General features: G+C 41.6%; 2 protein-coding genes across 13 annotated transcripts in view; one reads left to right on the top strand and one right to left on the bottom strand.

Annotated features, from left to right (window-relative positions):
• The window catches only part of ift140 (intraflagellar transport 140 homolog (Chlamydomonas)), a 190,447-nt gene that overhangs the window by 151,905 nt on the left and 22,066 nt on the right, over positions 1-16,476 (bottom strand). For 5 of the 7 annotated variants that reach the window (XR_011347128.1, XR_011347129.1, XR_011347127.1 and 2 more), the window contains exons 2-5: positions 11,707-11,877; positions 6,700-6,924; positions 1,122-1,243; positions 87-232 (exon numbers count right to left, since the gene is read on the bottom strand). Coding sequence is in view for 4 of the 7 variants with exons in the window: in XM_069905280.1 (XP_069761381.1) it covers positions 87-232; positions 1,122-1,243; positions 6,700-6,924; positions 11,707-11,877 (664 nt within the window). In the remaining 3 variants the exon portion in view is untranslated. Of the gene's footprint in view, positions 1-86; positions 233-1,121; positions 1,244-6,699; positions 6,925-11,706; positions 11,878-12,520; positions 12,827-16,476 lie in introns of those variants that run through there. The other 2 variants (XM_069905278.1, XM_069905279.1) reach the window with 2 other exon arrangements.
• Positions 13,077-16,476, top strand: part of decr2 (2,4-dienoyl CoA reductase 2, peroxisomal) — a 48,238-nt gene continuing 44,838 nt past the window's right edge. For 4 of the 6 annotated variants that reach the window (XM_069905352.1, XM_069905349.1, XM_069905350.1 and 1 more), the window contains exons 1-3: positions 13,077-13,155; positions 14,048-14,144; positions 15,547-15,615. In XM_069905352.1, the coding sequence (XP_069761453.1) occupies positions 14,056-14,144; positions 15,547-15,615 (158 nt within the window). In that variant the 5' untranslated portion in view covers positions 13,077-13,155; positions 14,048-14,055. The remainder of the gene's footprint in view (positions 13,156-14,047; positions 14,145-15,546; positions 15,616-16,476) is intronic. The other 2 variants (XM_069905348.1, XM_069905351.1) reach the window with 2 other exon arrangements.

Genomic DNA, 16,476 nt, shown 5'->3' with positions numbered 1-16,476 from the left:
ATTATTGTAACCATTAGAAACCACCTCCCTCTGAATTGGAAACATATTTGAGCAGAATTTAAAATTGCACAGATTGTTTGACTCACCATCTGTTGTCGAGACAAAGCACACTATTCCTTCCTGAAGCCCCACTTTAAATGGTGCATCTCCCTTTCCAGCCTTCCTCCAGTTAAACATATCCAAAGCATTCTCATCCCCACTTACAGCTGCTTTTGCCAACTGCACCAGGTCTCTGCAGAATGAAGGACTCCCGTCAGCTTTTCATTCTTATCTATACAGAAATAGTTATCAACACGTGCCTTTTTTACTCAGTTCCTGGATGTTGGTAACAAGACACAATTCTCTGAATCAATACAGGAGCGAAGATCTTGTTGCTATGGCTCTCTTTCAGAAGGCAGCAACTGGAAAGCTGCTTTGCCATTCCTCACAAGAAAAATTTTAAAACACTTTACAAACTGTGAAAGATATTACAGTGAACTGTTAGAATTGCGTTGGCACACGCAGCAAACATTTTTCACAAAGCAAAAGTCCAGAATGATCTTTGGGATGTTAGTCAGGAAGGACATTGGTAGGGAAGAGAACTGTGGGATCTCCAACATCTTTCTGAACCACAGCAGTGGAAAATTGAAATACATTTTGATGTTGCACCTGAGAAGCTGGACTCAGCTAATCACAGAACATCTCAACTATGGTTATGAAAAATTAATCCAGCTCAGTTTCCAGATGAGAGCTTGAACACATTGCCATTTGGGCCGTTGTCTCACAAACCAGAGACTTGGGTTCAGTGGTTGTCTGTGCATCGTGTGCATGTTCTCACTGTGACCATTTGGTTTCCTCTGGGGCTTCAGTTTCCTCCCATCCCAAAGATATGCAGGATGTGGGTTTACTGACCACTGCAAATTGCCCCGAGTGTTTAGTATGCAGGTGAGTGGTGGAATCTGGAGGGAGGGACATGAATGGGAATGTGGGATTAATGTAAAGTTAGTGGAAAATGGGTGGTTTATGATCAGGTTGAACTCTGTGTTTCTGTACTTGGATGCTTGTATGACAAAGAATCAAGAGAGCTAGCAGCTGACAGATATGTCAAGCTGAAGTAAATGAGACTCTGAAATTGTACTTACTCTCCTGGGGCTGGAGGTTTGAAGATGCAGTGCACCAAGTGCTTGCCATAATCATGTTTACCAAGTGGTTGTCCTTGAATTCTCCCATGATGGTCCACTCTCCATACCATCAGAACTCCAGCCTGGTACCAAGCAAAGCATGGTTACTGCAAATGTGAACTTGGGCCATTATAGGTAGTAACAGCTTAGTTACTGAGAAGTTTTAAGATGTACTGCACTACAACACTCAGAAAAACTGTCAATCAAATTGCATTTTAAACCTGATCTGCCAAGTTTACTTTTTTTTGTTTCAGATTCTACCATCTGCAGTCATATATCCTGCATTTTGTACCATGCACAACCAATCCAATGGACTGATTTATATTGAAGAACTAATTTAAAATATTCACAAATGAGATTTCATACATTTCAAACTGTTCCACAAAAATAACGAGCCACATTCCAAAGTATGGTAACACAAGCAATACATTGCTAGTTTTAAATCCTTGGCAGATCAGGACCCGTGAAGGGAGAAATAGAGTTGAAATTTCAACTTCAGATTCTGGAGTGAAAACTACAAATGCTGGAGGAACTCGGCAGGTCTCTCAGCATCCATTGAAGAAGGTAAAGATATATTACTGACATTTCAGGCCGGAGCCTTTCTTCAAGGTCAGATTAAAACAGAATACTACAGCACAGTACAGGCCCTTCGGTCCTCTGTTGTGGCAACCCATATGCTGTATTCCTTAAAATAAAGTAATAAACACTCCCTACCCATAACTGTCTATTTTTTCTTCCATTCATGTGCCTGTCTAAGAGTCTCACAGATGCCCCCAATGTTTCAGCCTCTATCACCATCCCTGGCAAGACATTTCAGGCACCCACAACTCGCTGCATAAAAAACTTAAGCCTAATGTCTCTCTTGAATTTCCCTCTGCTGTTTGCTATTCTTGCCCTGAGAAACAGGCACTGGCCGTCCACTCTATCTATGCCTCTCATAATTTTGTAGACTTCTATTAAGTCTCCTCTCATCCTTCTACGCTCCAAAGAGCAAAGTTCCTGCTCTGCTAACCTTGCCTCATAAGACATTTACCCAATCCAACCAAGTAAATCTCCTCTGCATCCTCTCCATAGCTTCCACATCCATCCTATAATGAGGTGACAGAACTGAACACAATTCTCTAAGTGTGGACTCACCAGAGATTTGAAGAGTTGCAATATGACCTCTCTTCTCCTGAATTCAATCCCCCATTACTGAATTCCAGTATCCCATAAGCCTTCTTAACTATCCTATTAACCAGTGTGGCAAGGGATGTATGGATTTGGATCCCAGGATTCTTCTGTTCATCCACACTCAAGTTCTGGAATAAATTTTTACTGACCTACAGAGGCAACATTTACATTGGAGGCTCTCTAATTTGAAGGTTGTAATTATGGGAGATTTTAATTTTCCACATATAGATTGGGAAACACATTCTGTGAAAGGACTGGATGGGTTAGAGTTTGTGAAATGTGTGCAAGATGGTTTTTTACAACAATATGTAGAGGTGCCAACCAGAGAAGGAGCAGTGTTAGATGTACTGTTGGCAAATGGGATGGGTCAAGTGATGGAGATTAGTGTTGGCGAGCACTTCGGGTCCAGTGATCATAATGCCATCAGCTTCAATGTCATTATGGAAAGAGAGAAGTCAGGGCCAAGGGTTGAGGTTTTTGATTGGGGAAAAGCTAGATTTGAGGAGATGCGAAAGGACTTGCAGGGTGTGCATTGGGACAATTTGTTTTATGGGCAGGATGTAGTAGAGAGATGGAAGTCTTTTAAAGATCAGATTTTGAGAGTGCAAAAGCTTTATGTTCCTGTTAGGTTAAAAGGAGGGGCAAAAGGTTTGAGAGAGCCGTGGTTTTCAAGGAATATTGGAAACTTGGTTCGAAGAAAAAGGGAGGCGTACATTAGATATAAGAAGCATGGAGTGAAGGAGATGTTTGAAAGATACATTGAATGTAAGAGGAATCTTAAGAGAGGAATTAGGAAAGCTAAAAGAAGGTACAAGGAAACTATGGCAAGCAGGGTGAAAACTAATCCAAAAGAGTTCTACAAATATGTTAATGGTAAGAGGAAAGCTAGAGACAAAATTGGTCCCTTAGAAAATCAGAGCGGAAAACTGTGTGTGGAGCCTAGAGAAATGGGGGAGATATTGAACAGTTTCTTTTCTTCGGTATTCACTAAGGAGAAGGATATTGGGAGATGTGAGATAAAAAAAGCAAATTGGGTAAATATGGGGAATATCTTTCTTCTTTGGCTTGGCTTCGCAGACGAAGATTTATGGAGGGGGTAAAAGTCCACGTCAGCTGCAGGCTCGTTTGTGGCTGACAAGTCCGATGCGGGACAGGCAGACACGGTTGCAGCGGCTGCAGGGGAAAATTGGTTGGTCGGGGTTGGGTGTTGGGTTTTTCCCTCCTTTGCCTTTTGACAGTGAGGTGGGCTCTGCGGTCTTCTTCAAAGGAGGTTGCTGCCCGCCAAACTGTGAGGCGCCAAGATGCACGGTTTGAGGCGATATCAGCCCACTGGCGGTGGTCAATGTGGCAGTATATAGAGATTACAAAAGATGTAGTTTTAGGGCTTTTGAAGAATATAAAGGTGGATAAGTCTCCGGGACCAGACGGGATCTTCCCCAGGACATTGAGAGAAGTGAAGGAGGAAATAGCAGAGGCTCTGGCGGTAATTTTCCAAATGTCATTAAATATGGGGATAGTGCCGGAGGATTGGCGCATTGCGCATGTGGTTCCATTATTTAAAAAGGGTTCAAGGAGGAAGCCTGGCAACTATCGGCCTGTAAGTTTGACATCTGTGGTAGGTAAATTAATGGAGAAAATTCTTAGAGATAGTACTTATAAACATCTGGATAGACAGGGTCTGATCAGGAGCACTCAACATGCATTTGTGGGAGGAAGGTCATGTTTGACCAATCTGATTGAATTTTTTGAAGAGGTGACTAAGAATGTGGATGAGGGTAGCGCAGTGGATGTTGTCTATATGGACTTCAGTAAGGCCTTCGATAAGGTACCACATGGAAGGTTAGTTAGGAAGGTGCAGTCTTTAGGTATAAATTTTGAGATAGTCAAATGGATTGAACATTGGCTGAAAGGGAGAGGCCAGAGAGCGGTAGTGGATAATTGTTTGTCAGGTTGGAGGCCGGTGACCAGTGGTGTGCCTCAAGGATCTGTATTGGGCCCATTGTTGTTTGTTATATACATTAATGATCTAGATGATGGGGTGGTGAATTGGATTAGTAAATATGCAGACGATACTAAGATAGGTGGAATAGTGGATAATGAAGAAGGTTTTCAAGGATTGCAGAGGGATTTGGGCTGCTTAGAAAAGTGGGCTGAAAAATGGCAGATGGAATTTAATGCTGATAAGTGTGAGGTGCTTCATTTTGGTAAGAAGAATCAGAACAGGACATACATGGTAGATGGGAGAGCATTGATGAATACAGAAGAGCAGAAAGATTTAGGAGTCACGGTACATCGTTCCCTGAAGGTAGAAACTCACGTGAATAGGGTGGAGAAGAAGGCTTTTAGTATGCTGGCCTTTATCAATCATTGCATGGAATATAGGAGTTGGGAGGTGATGTTGAGATTGTATAAGACGTTGGTGTGGCCTAATTTGGAGTTCTGTGTGCAGTTCTGGTCGCCTAATTATAGGAAGGATATAAACAGAGTGGAGAGAGTGCAGAGAAGGTTTACCAAAATGTTACCTGGGTTTAAGCATCTAGAGTATAGGGAGAGATTGGACAGAGTAGGTCTTTATTCTTTGGAGCGTAGAAGTTTGAGAGGGGATTTGATAGAAGTATTTAAGATTATGAAAGGGATAGACAGAGGAGGAAAGATTAAAACAAGAGGACATGAGTTAAGAATTAAGGGGCAGAGGTTTAGAGGTAACATGAGGGGGAACTTCTTTACTCATAGAGTGGTAGCCGTGTGGAATGAGCTTCCGGGAGAAATAGTGGCGGCGGAGTCAATTGTATTATTTAAGAAAAGGTTGGACAGGTATATGGATGAGAAGATGGAGGGTTATGGGCATTGTGCAGGGAGGTGGGACTAGAGAGGGGTGTTTGGTTCGGTGCGGACTGGAAGGGCCTAATGGCCTGTTTCCGTGCTGTAATTGTTATGTTATATGTTATGTTAATACCACGGAAGTGAAAGAGAGAGTAACATTGGGCAAGGTGAGCCATGAAGCAGAGAGGATGCACTGAAAATGAGAAAAATAACACACAAATCCTAAGATGGAAATGTTTTGGTGATAAAGGAGGCAGTTTACCACGAGCCATCTATTGTTTTCTAATGAATATATTAATCACAAGTGTCATCTTGGTATCCAGCAGGTAAGTGAATGGGTGGAAGGAGAATAGTGGGAGGTAGAAAAGGGGGTTTTGCAACCACATTCCTTCTCTGAGACAAACTGCAAAACAGCATGTAATAAATATGAATATTTTTATGTTTAATGGTTACCGGATTTCTTAAAGTGAACATATTTTACATTATTAATACATCAATCTCCTGAACTGTTTTTGCAGGATATTGTATTTGTGGAGAGGTTGGGGCCTGTGCAAATCAGAGGCAAACTCATCTCCAGTGAAGTTCTTTGTTAATCCCCATGGCTTCTCAATCATTTTATTTCCAGAGCCACTGCACAGAATTACTGAAGCCATCTTCAATGATCCATATGAACCCTCAATAGATGTGGTGCTGGTCCAGTCCCATAATCACCATCTCACCCACATTAAGTAATAGTAATGTAGAAATCATTCAACTTAACCCTCTGTGCAACTTTAAAACTACCCGGAGACATAACAGGAGCAAAAAGAACATCTTTCCAAGACCTCCATGTTTCAAATAGGTTTAAAATTGTAAATGTTCTCTGAAGCAACACACAACCCCTTGGTGAAGGTGGGAGCAAACATTCAGCAAGCGGTGAGCCCTAGCCATGCCCCACCCGCAGCAGCTGTTTGAATAAAATGGCACTGCCCAGGATGAAGCCATGCGCCGCTAGGCAACTCTCTCAAAGTGTCTTCCTATCCCTGCTTAGTAAGTCTCTATCTTTATTAATATTAAGTATTTTAGTAAGGCTTTATCTATAAACGGTGTGGGGGGGGAGTAATTATGATGGTGGCATAGTTAACATAGCAGTTAGCACAACGCTGTTACAGCACCAGCAATGGGGTTTGAATTTAAATTTTGTAAGTTATGGGAATTACCAGATTAAAATGAACTTTACATAATTAAGGACTACAATCCTGATTTTTTTTTAAAAATATCATTAAGCGTTGTCTTTTGTTTTTAAACTCTGTATTCTTAATGCAGGAGTATTAGTCAGGCATAGTAAGAGTGTGTCTCAGTCAACCAGAAAATTCGTGTATCTGGCATGCACGATCCCTGTAGGTGCTGGACACTGGGAATTTTACTGTACTTCTCTCATGATAGAAATTCTGTTAGTTCCTCTTCTGCTAAGCTGATTCAAAAGCCCTGAATCCTCAGAATCTTCCCCATTTTTGTGTGTTGTGCTCACATTCTTGGAGTAGGATCACCATCTCTCACATACCTTGTCGGCAGAGATGAGTCGTGCACCATTGCTGCTCCACTCCAAGATGGTGATCTCAGCTTGGTGTGTGCCACCTGTTATCTGGTGCTCATCCCAACCATGATCAGACCAAAATGTCACGACTCCAGTTTGCCAACCAACTGCCAGAATCCTCTTGGAAGGATGCCAACTGATGAGTCCTGGCTGGAAGGGATGCTCAACATGTGCATTGGGAATGTGTTCTCCCTGCAAACATAAAAACATCAGAAGACAGCCTTCTACCTAGTGTGCACATCATTATACATTTAAAACCTAGACATACACTGCAGTAACAGGCCCTTGCTGCCCACAAGCCTGTGCTGGCCAACTAAAGCCCCCAGTAGGTGTTTGGAGGGTGGGAGGAAACAGGAGAACCTGAAGGAAACCATACAGACACGGGGAGAGCATGGTCCTTACAGACCACATGGGATTCAAACGTTGGTCCCAGACACTGGCACTGTAACAGCATTGCGCTAACTGCTACACTAACTGTACTGCCCTATCTCCAAGGTTATGCAATTTATAAGCACACCATTACAAATTACACTGATGTCTTATCCTGTGCTAGTTGGTGCACATACAGGACAGCTGAAGGATCACAGATCCCCCAACTAATCTTCAAATCCTCTCCTATGCACCACCCATTACAAAAACAGAAACATCTGGAAATATTCAGCAGGTCAGGCAACATCAGGTTGTGTCAGGTCACACCAATTACTTCAGCATGATCCCAGCATTTTCTGACTTTATTTAAGATCTCTGGGATGTGAAGACTTTTGCTTTTCAATCTGCGGCCTCCATTAGAATGTTTGGATTACTGAACTTTTGGTAGTTAGTGTTGGGTCACCCTCGGAATAATACGCAAGACCATTTAATCTTTATTTAGATAGGCATATTAATGCACTGGAAGTAGTTCAGCGAATATTTACAAAAATAATACCTGGCAAGTGTGGGTTGTGTTATAAGGCTGGACAAGGACTGAAAGACAACTTGATCGAAAAGTTCTGAGGAGTCTTAAAAGCACATGGGATTAAAGTAAATGGACTGGAGAGGAAGTTTCCTCTTGTTGAGATCACTGTTTAAGAATACTGATCACCTATTGAAGAAAAGATGGTGTTTTTTTCCCCTCAGAGGCTGAGGCACACTTTCCCTCAAAATGTCATGGAAGTAGAGTTATTGAGTATTTTTAAGATAGAGATAAATGGATACGATAGGCTGGGGATTTGAAAGTTTGCAGCAGCTAAATCATAAGAGTTAAGGTTTCACTCAAAGGGAACAAACAGAAAATGCCAGGAGGATTCAGTCAGTCCAGCAGCATCTGTGGAAAGACAGTTTGTGTCAGGGTCATTCTCTGAGTTCTGAGCAAGAGTCCCTGAAGCGAAACATTAACCCGTTTCTCTATCCATGGATGCTGCTTTTTTTTTAAAAAATTTTTTATTTTTCACACCATAAACCACATTAACCATGATACATACTTTTTCCTTTTCAAATATATACAGTGCCATTTTCTCCCCCCCCCTCCCTCCTCCCATCCCACCCTCCCTACCTCCCCCCTCCCGTCCATTTAAAGTACAAAATCTAGGATACATTAAACCAGTCAAACAATGTTGTCATTCAATAAAAATAAACAAGAAATTCCACTGAGTCAATTCTTTTCATTTCCTTCTCCTTTCATTAATTTAGGTAGTGAATGTCCCCAGTAGGTTTTCGCTATTGTGTTTCATGTAAGGCTCCCATATTTGTTCAAATATTTCAATATTATTTCTTAAACTATATGTTATTTTTTCTAATGGAATACATTTATTCATTTCTATATACCATTGTTGTATTTTCAAATTATCTTCCGATTTCCAGGTTGACAAAATACATTTTTTTGCTATGGCTAGAGCTATCTTAACAAATCTTTTATGTACATCATCCAAATCAATTCCAAATTCTTTGTTTTTTATGTTACTTAGGAGGAAGATCTCTGGATTCTTTGGTATATTGTTTTCTGTAATTTTATTTAATATTTGGTTTAGATCTTCACAAAATTTTTCTACTTTCTCACATGTCCAGATTGCATGAATTGTTGTTCCCATTTCTTTTTTTACATCGAAAACATCTATCAGATACTGTTGGGTCCCATTTATTTAACTTTTGAGGTGTAATGTATAGCCTGTGTATCCAGTTATATTGTATCATTCGTAACCTCGTATTTATTGTATTTCTCATTGTTCCAGAACATAACTTCTCCCATGTTTCCTTTTTTATCTTTATATTTAAATCTTGTTCCCATTTTTGTTTAGTTTTACCATTTGTTTCCTCATTCTCCTTATCTTGCAGTTTAATATACATATTTGTTATAATTCTTTTGATTATCATTGTATCTGTAATCACATATTCAAAGTTACTTCCCTCTGGTAAACTCAGACTGCTTCCTAATTTTTCCTTCAAGTAGGATCTCAATTGGTAATATGCCAGCACTGTAACATAACAACAATTACAGTATCTTGAGTTATTTTGTATTTATCTTTCATTTGTTCAAAGGATAATAATCTATTTCCTGAAAAACAATTTTCTATTCTTTTGATCCCTTTTTTCTCCCATTCTCTAAAGGAAAGGTTATCTATTGTAAAAGGGAGTAACTTATTTTGCGTCAATATTAGTTTCGGTAATTGATAATTTGTTTTATTTCTTTCTACATGAACCTTCTTCCAAATATTGAGTAGATGATGTAATAATGGAGAACTTCAATGTTGTACCAATTTTTCATCCCATTTATATAATATGTGTTCAGGTATCTTTTCCCCTATTTTATCTAATTCTAATCTAGTCCAATCTGGCTTTTCCCTTGTTTGATAAAAATCTGATAGGTATCTTAATTGTGCGGCTCTATAATAATTTTTAAAGTTTGGCAGTTGTAAGCCTCCTTGTTTATACCATTCTGTTAATTTATCTAGTGCTATCCTCGGTTTCTACACTTTCCATAAAAATTTCTTTATTATTTTCTTTAACTCCTTGAAGAATTTCTCTGTCAAGTGTATTGACAATGCCTGAAATAGGTATAATATCCTTGGGAAAATGTTCATTTTAATACAGTTTATCCTTCCTATTAGTGTTAGTGGTAAATCCTTCCAATGCTCTAAATCGTCCTGTAATTTTTTCATTAGTGGATAATAATTGAGTTTATATAGTTGGCCGAGATTTTTATTTATTTGTATACCTAGGTATCTTATTGCTTGCATTTGCCATCTGAATGGTGATTCCTTCTTAAATTTTGAGAAATCCGCATTATTCATAGGCATTGCTTCACTTTTATTTACGTTAATCTTGTAACCCGACACTTCTCCATATTCCTTCAATTTCTTATATAATTCTTTTATTGATAGTTCTGGTTCTGTTAAGTATACTATAACATCATCCGCAAATAAACTGATTTTATATTCCTTGTCTTTTATTTTTATCCCTTTTATATTATTTTCTGTTCTTATCAATTCTGCTAGTGGTTCTATAGCTAACGCGAACAACAAAGGTGATAGTGGGCAGCCCTGCCGTGTTGACCTGCTTAAGTTAAATTGCTTTGATATATATCCATTTACTGTCACTTTCGCCAATGGTCCCTTATATAATGCTTTAATCCAATTAATATACTTCTCTGGTAAACTGAATTTTTGCAATACTTTGAATAAATAATTCCATTCTACTCTGTCAAAGGCCTTCTCTGCATCTAAAGCAACTGCTACTGTTGGCGCTTTACTCCCTTCTACTGCATGAATTAAGTTAATAAATTTACAAATATTGTCTGTTGTGCGTCTTTTTTTAATAAATCCAGTTTGGTCTAGATTTACCATTTTCGGTACATACTCTGCTAATCTGTTTGCTAATAGTTTAGCTATTATCTTATAATCTGTGTTAAGTAAAGATATTGGTCTATATGACGCTGGTGCGAGTGGATCTTTCCCTTGCTTTAGTATTACTGTAATTATTGCTGTTTTACATGAATCTGGTAAGCTTTGTGTTTTATCCATCTGGTTGATTACTTCCAGGAGGGGAGGAATTAATAAATCTTTAAATTTATTCAGCATCGAGTCCACGCTGCTGAAGATCCAGCTGCGCTGGGTGGGTCACGTCTCCAGAATGGAGGACCATCGCCTTCCCAAGATCGTGTTATATGGCGAGCTCTCCACTGGCAGAGGTGCACCAAAGAAAAGGTACAAGGACTGCCTGAAGAAATCTCTTGGTGTCTCATCTGTTCACAATCTCTGGCGTTGTGTTTTTAGTTCAACCACGGTGTCTACAGACTTTTGTGTTTTACCTGGAAGTATTCTAGTATTCTTTACTTTGGACATTGCTGAAAGGCAGAGCTAGGCTGGATAGTTCTTTATTTAAATATTTTATTAAGATAGTTTTCTTTTGATAGGCTCACACATCAAACATGAATGTCTTCCTTATGTGTCAGTCATAGCCAAACTTTATACCTTATTTTGCCCTTCTCTTATCAGCACCCTCTCCTCCCCCCAGTAAATACAATCCTGGTTGATTGCCCATTTTCCTCACATTATAAATTATCTACATGATACACTTTTGATGACTGTACTTAACTTGGCAACTTGCTTTTAAAGTGCTCAGATAATAATTAATATACAGCACAAGTCCTAATATCCGGACTGCTCGGGGACTGGGTTTCAGGTTTTCCAGATTCTTGGGTAGTGGTTTTAAAATTCAAATTTAAGGAAAATAAAGAAGAGATGAACAGCTAAATTTTGATTGTTTATTAACCAAATATTTTTTCATACCAAATTAAAAGTATTAAAAAAACCTATTTATTGGGTCTCTTCTACAACTTCTGTGCATCTGTGGTGCTTATGCACGTACGCATATAAAAACCTGCTAAATTTAAAAACTGAGAGTTTTCAAGAAGTCTTAATTTTCAGGTGGTCTGGATCTCTGGAGTTTTACTGTACCCAAATAGATTCTTCAGGAAGAAAGAAATTACAAAATGCCTACCTGCTCAAGATATACAGCCACACTGCCACCTGGAGTGCTACTGGTACTGATGGAGGCTACTGCCAACAAAGGATGAATACAGTGCCAAGCAATCTCTGATGGAGAGCCCTCAATACCAGGTGTTGCAATACGATGATCAAAGTAGACTGCCATATCAGATTCTTTCCAGTTCTGGAAGGGGACAAAGAAATTTTAAAATAAGATCATAAGACATAGGAGAAGAAATAGCCTATTCAACCCATCAAGTTTACCATACCATTTAATCTTGAGTGGACCCATACATGACTAAAGATTGAATATTTATCTATCTTTTATAGAACCATAGAACATTACAGTACAGAAACAGGCTCTTCAGTCCTTCTACTCTGTGCTGAAGCATTTTTTCATAGTCCCACTGACATGCACCCAGTAAATAGCCCTCTATACCTCTCCCATCCATGTATCCATCCAAATTCTTCCTTAAAATTGAGCCCATATTCACCACTTCAGCTTGTTCCACACTCCCACCACTCTCTATGTGAAGAAGTTCCTAAACCTTTCCCTTTTAATCCATGCCCTCTGGTTTGTACCTCAACTACCCGCAGTGGAAAATTTTAAATTTGATTTATGAAGCCCAGTAGACCAAAAGCTCTCTTTACACCTCTGACAGCAGTTTCAGGGAATTGTGTATCTGTCTTCCCAGATCCCTCTCTTCTACCGCACTCCTTGGGAATTGTTGATCTTTTTGGTTTGCATCTTGTGGTAATTCATTTTTTTATTCGTCACAGTAAGTAAGAATTTCGAAGTGTTACAATAATTGCTCATATCACAATACCTGAAGGTTTTACACAGAAATCTGCTGCCTTTGTCTCATCCTGTTCACCCAGGATACAATCCCCCTGAATGGAATTACGTGGGAGATGTGGGCTGCCCGGCCTCAGCTTCGACTCCAGCCCCTGGCTTTGGCCTGTGCAAGCCCACCACTTGAACTAAAATGCCCCCAGACTCACGGCCACTGGCTCAGGGCGTTGTCCGAGGTGCAGAGACGGTGAGCCGGCCTCCCGAACCTGAGCAGCCGCGTTGGCGCCAACTGACGGTGCCCTCGGCGTTCCCGCAGTTACCGTAACAACCAGCCAGACCGGAAACAGCGCCGGAAATGGCCGAGTCAGGCCGAAAATACCCGAGCTTTCAGGGAGGCGGAAATTACCGAGTCGGGTTGGAAATACACGAGGGATTGAACGGTGAAAATGAAAATTAAATCACAGCTTGGATTGAATTGTTTATTGGTGATGATAGATAGGTGCCTGAGGTCTCTTTCTGAGGGGATTTTATTTCCAGTCAGTTCGTGAAAGGGCCTGTGACCATTGCATCCTGGGAAATGTAGTTGATCTCCGAGTTCATTGCGCGTGCTCAGTGCAGAATTTCGGCTTGGTCGAAGGACAAGTGTGTAATTAGCGCTGCCGATTTGTGGTGGGTTCTGTCCCGGGTCGTCGCAGTGTCTGAGGGTCGGGGTCCCAGGTTGGGTGAGGGGTGTTGGGGGGGATCTGGGGTCCAGGTTAGGTGGGAGGGGCCTTCAGGGTCTGGGTTGGGTGAGGAGGGGTTGGAGTCCAGGTTGGGTGATGGGGGAGTCAGGGTCCAGATTGGATGTGAGTGTGGATTCAGGGTCCCGGGTGGATGGGGGGTTGGGGGATTGGGGTCCAGGATGGGTGGGTGGGGGGTATTGGGATCCGGGTTGGTGGGTGGGGGGGGATTGGGGGCCAGGTTGGGTGGGTGGGGGGGGATTGGGGTCTAGGTTGGGTGGGTGGGGGGAATGGGAGCCAGGTTGGGTGAGGGGGAAAATCTGGGGACCAGGTTAGGTGAGTGGGGATAGGGAGGTCGAGGTTAGGTGAGGGGGGGATCGGGGGTCCAGGTTGGATGAGGTGAGGTGGGGGGAGTTCGGGGACCAGGTTGGCTGAGGGGGAGGATCGGGGTCTAGGTTGGGTGGGGTGAGGTGGGGGAGGTGGATTGGGGACCAGGTTGGGTGAGGGGGAGGATCGGGGTCTAGGTTGGGTGGGGTGAGGTGGGGGAGGTGGATTGGGGACCAGGTTGGGTGAGGGGGAGGATCGGGGTCTAGGTTGGGTGGGGTGAGGTGGGGGAGGTGGATTGGGGACCAGGTTGGGTGAGGGGGAGGATCGGGGTCTAGGTTGGATGAGGGGGGAGAGATGGGATCCAGGTGGGTGAGGGGGGAATTGGGTTCGAGGTTGGATGAGGAGGGAGGGATAGGATCCAGGTTGGGTGAGGGATGATCCCTCTGATTCTACACCTCAGGGAGGTGTGAAGCACTTTCTGTGCCAGTGAGACCTGTGTTCTGCCCATTCCCAAGTAGTGGTAATGTCTGGTCCAGCCAATGTCCCGGAAGATGTGGATACAGAAGACTGCTTATTGAACTACTCCTATATTTTTAGTCCTGATGTCCTAAAGTAAGTTGTTTTATTTGTGTATAATGCACATGAGAATATCATTAACTTGAATAGGTCCGTTGGCCATCCAAGCATTCTTGCACCATCAGTGTCCCCCTGGACTCTCTCCTGATTTTTTTTTAACAATTATTTACTGAGTGATCCAGCTCCATACCCTCCAGAAGGTGGAGAATCACAATTTTACCACTCTTTGTGAGAAATTCTGACAGCAGTTAGTTTTAAATGACTGCCCACAAATCTTATAACTCTGTCCCCCTCATGTGAGTTTATTGCACTGTTCAAAACATTGTGACCCCTATTCTGTCATGTCTCCTTGTAATTAATTAATTTGGAAGAATAAATTAACTGTAAATAAAAACACCTTGCATCCCTCTAAACTTCAAATAATACAGTTGAAATGCGTCTTGCCCTTTGTGATAGACCATCGAGAAATTAGTGAGATGAGAGATCTAGATTGTAACTGAGAATCAGGTTTATTGTCAGAAATTAGTTGTTTGCAGCAGCAGTATTGGCGTAACAGGTGCAAAATTGCTCTCAGATGCAATTCTATGAATGCAAGGTTTATTAAATAAATAATTCATATGATAAAGAGAAAAGGTGTCCGTTTAGAAATCTGATGGCAGAGGGGAAGAAGCGGCTTTTGTAACGTTCAGTTGTATCTCCTTCCTGATGGTAGCAGTGAGAAAAAGGCATGGCCTGGGTGGTAAGGGTCCTTGAGGATACAGGCTGTTTTCTTGAAACACCACCTCTAAAAGCTGTCCTTATTTCTATGAGAGGCACTGGACAAAGTGCATGGCCTGGGTAGACAAAGTTAAAGAATTTCATGCATGTTACATTCCAAATGTAGCATTATGTGACAATAATGGAACCTTTTCCTTTAATGGAGTGATGCCCATGATGGTGCTGGCCAAGTTTACAACCCTCTGTCGCCATTACCTGTTCTGTGCATGAGCACCTCTATAGCAGACCATGATGTAACCAATCAGAATGCTCTCCACAGAACACCTGTAGAAATTTGCAAGAGTCTTTGTGACATGCCATATCTCCTCAAACTCCTAATGAAATATAGCGACATGATGGCCCCGGGCTAGGTATTCAGAGATGTTGACACCCAGGCATTCAAAATTCCTTCACTGCTGACCCCTTGATGAGGACTGATTTGTGTTCTCCTGGTTTTCCCTTCTTGAAATCCACAATCAGTTCCTTTGTTTTGCTAATATTAAGTGCAATCTTCTTGTTGTATGTCATGAATAAAGAATCCTGTGTTTTATTGCAAAAATCTCCAGAAACTGAGTTCTCTGAGGCTTCTTCGCTGTCGAAGCAGATTTTCACAGTTTCCTGTAAACCCTTTCGACTTGTCATTGTCATATATGAATCAAATAATTCTGTCTTTCATGAATAGGAACAAAGTTGCATTCATCACAGGAGGAGGATCAGGTATCGGATTCCGAATTGCAGAAGTCTTGATGAGGTAGTGCCCTTCCTGCATTATTTCAGTAAAGTTTTGCCATACTGGTGCAGTTGATAATAATGTGATGGGAATTGCACAATTTATTCCTATAATGTGATGCAGGATGCACAAGTGACCTTTGGCTCATGAAAGGAACAGGTGAGGCCCTTCAAGGTCATGAGCCTGTTAGGTATTTTGGTGATATCATGGCTGATTTCAAGCCAGACAACAATCCTTTAATAAATGTCAATCTCAACTGGGGCAAGCTGATGCCATGAAGTTATTCCACAGCCCAATCTTTTCAAACTGCCTGAAAGGTCTACGATAGGATGAGAACAGCAGCTGAGTCAGGGTTCCTTGTGTGCAGCCACACCTTTAGCCATTTGTGGAAAGAGCCCCATCTCAAAGGATTTCAAACATAGACATTACATCACGTACAGACCTTTCAGCCCACGATGTTGTGCCGATTCATATATACCTACCAAAAACAAACTAAACCCTCCCTACCTCATAACCCTCTATTTTTCTTTCATTCATGTGCCTGTCTTAAATGCCTCTATTGTACCAGCCTCCACCACCATCCCTGGCAAGGGAGTCAATATATATGTAGCGAACTGCACTGATCCACAAGCGAATCAGGTCATGGAGGTGCAGGATTGCACTGGGCTGACATCACAATGGTCCTGGTGGGAGGGGCCAAAAAGGATAATGGAAGTAGTGCTGATAAGCTCTGAGAGTTCCAGTAAAGTTGGTTGGTTCAACACACACACCACTTCTTTTGTTCTCTGCACACTAACGCCCATCCCCGCACAATGTCTCCCCTAAACTTTCCTTGCTTCACTTTGTTGAGATGTCCTCTGGTGTTTGCTACTTCCACATTGG

The sequence above is a fragment of the Narcine bancroftii genome, chromosome 12 (assembly GCF_036971445.1).
Source record: "Narcine bancroftii isolate sNarBan1 chromosome 12, sNarBan1.hap1, whole genome shotgun sequence".
Lineage (NCBI taxonomy): Eukaryota > Metazoa > Chordata > Chondrichthyes > Torpediniformes > Narcinidae > Narcine > Narcine bancroftii.
Note: the sequence above shows the minus strand (reverse complement) of the source record. Positions and strands in the feature narration are given on the sequence as shown.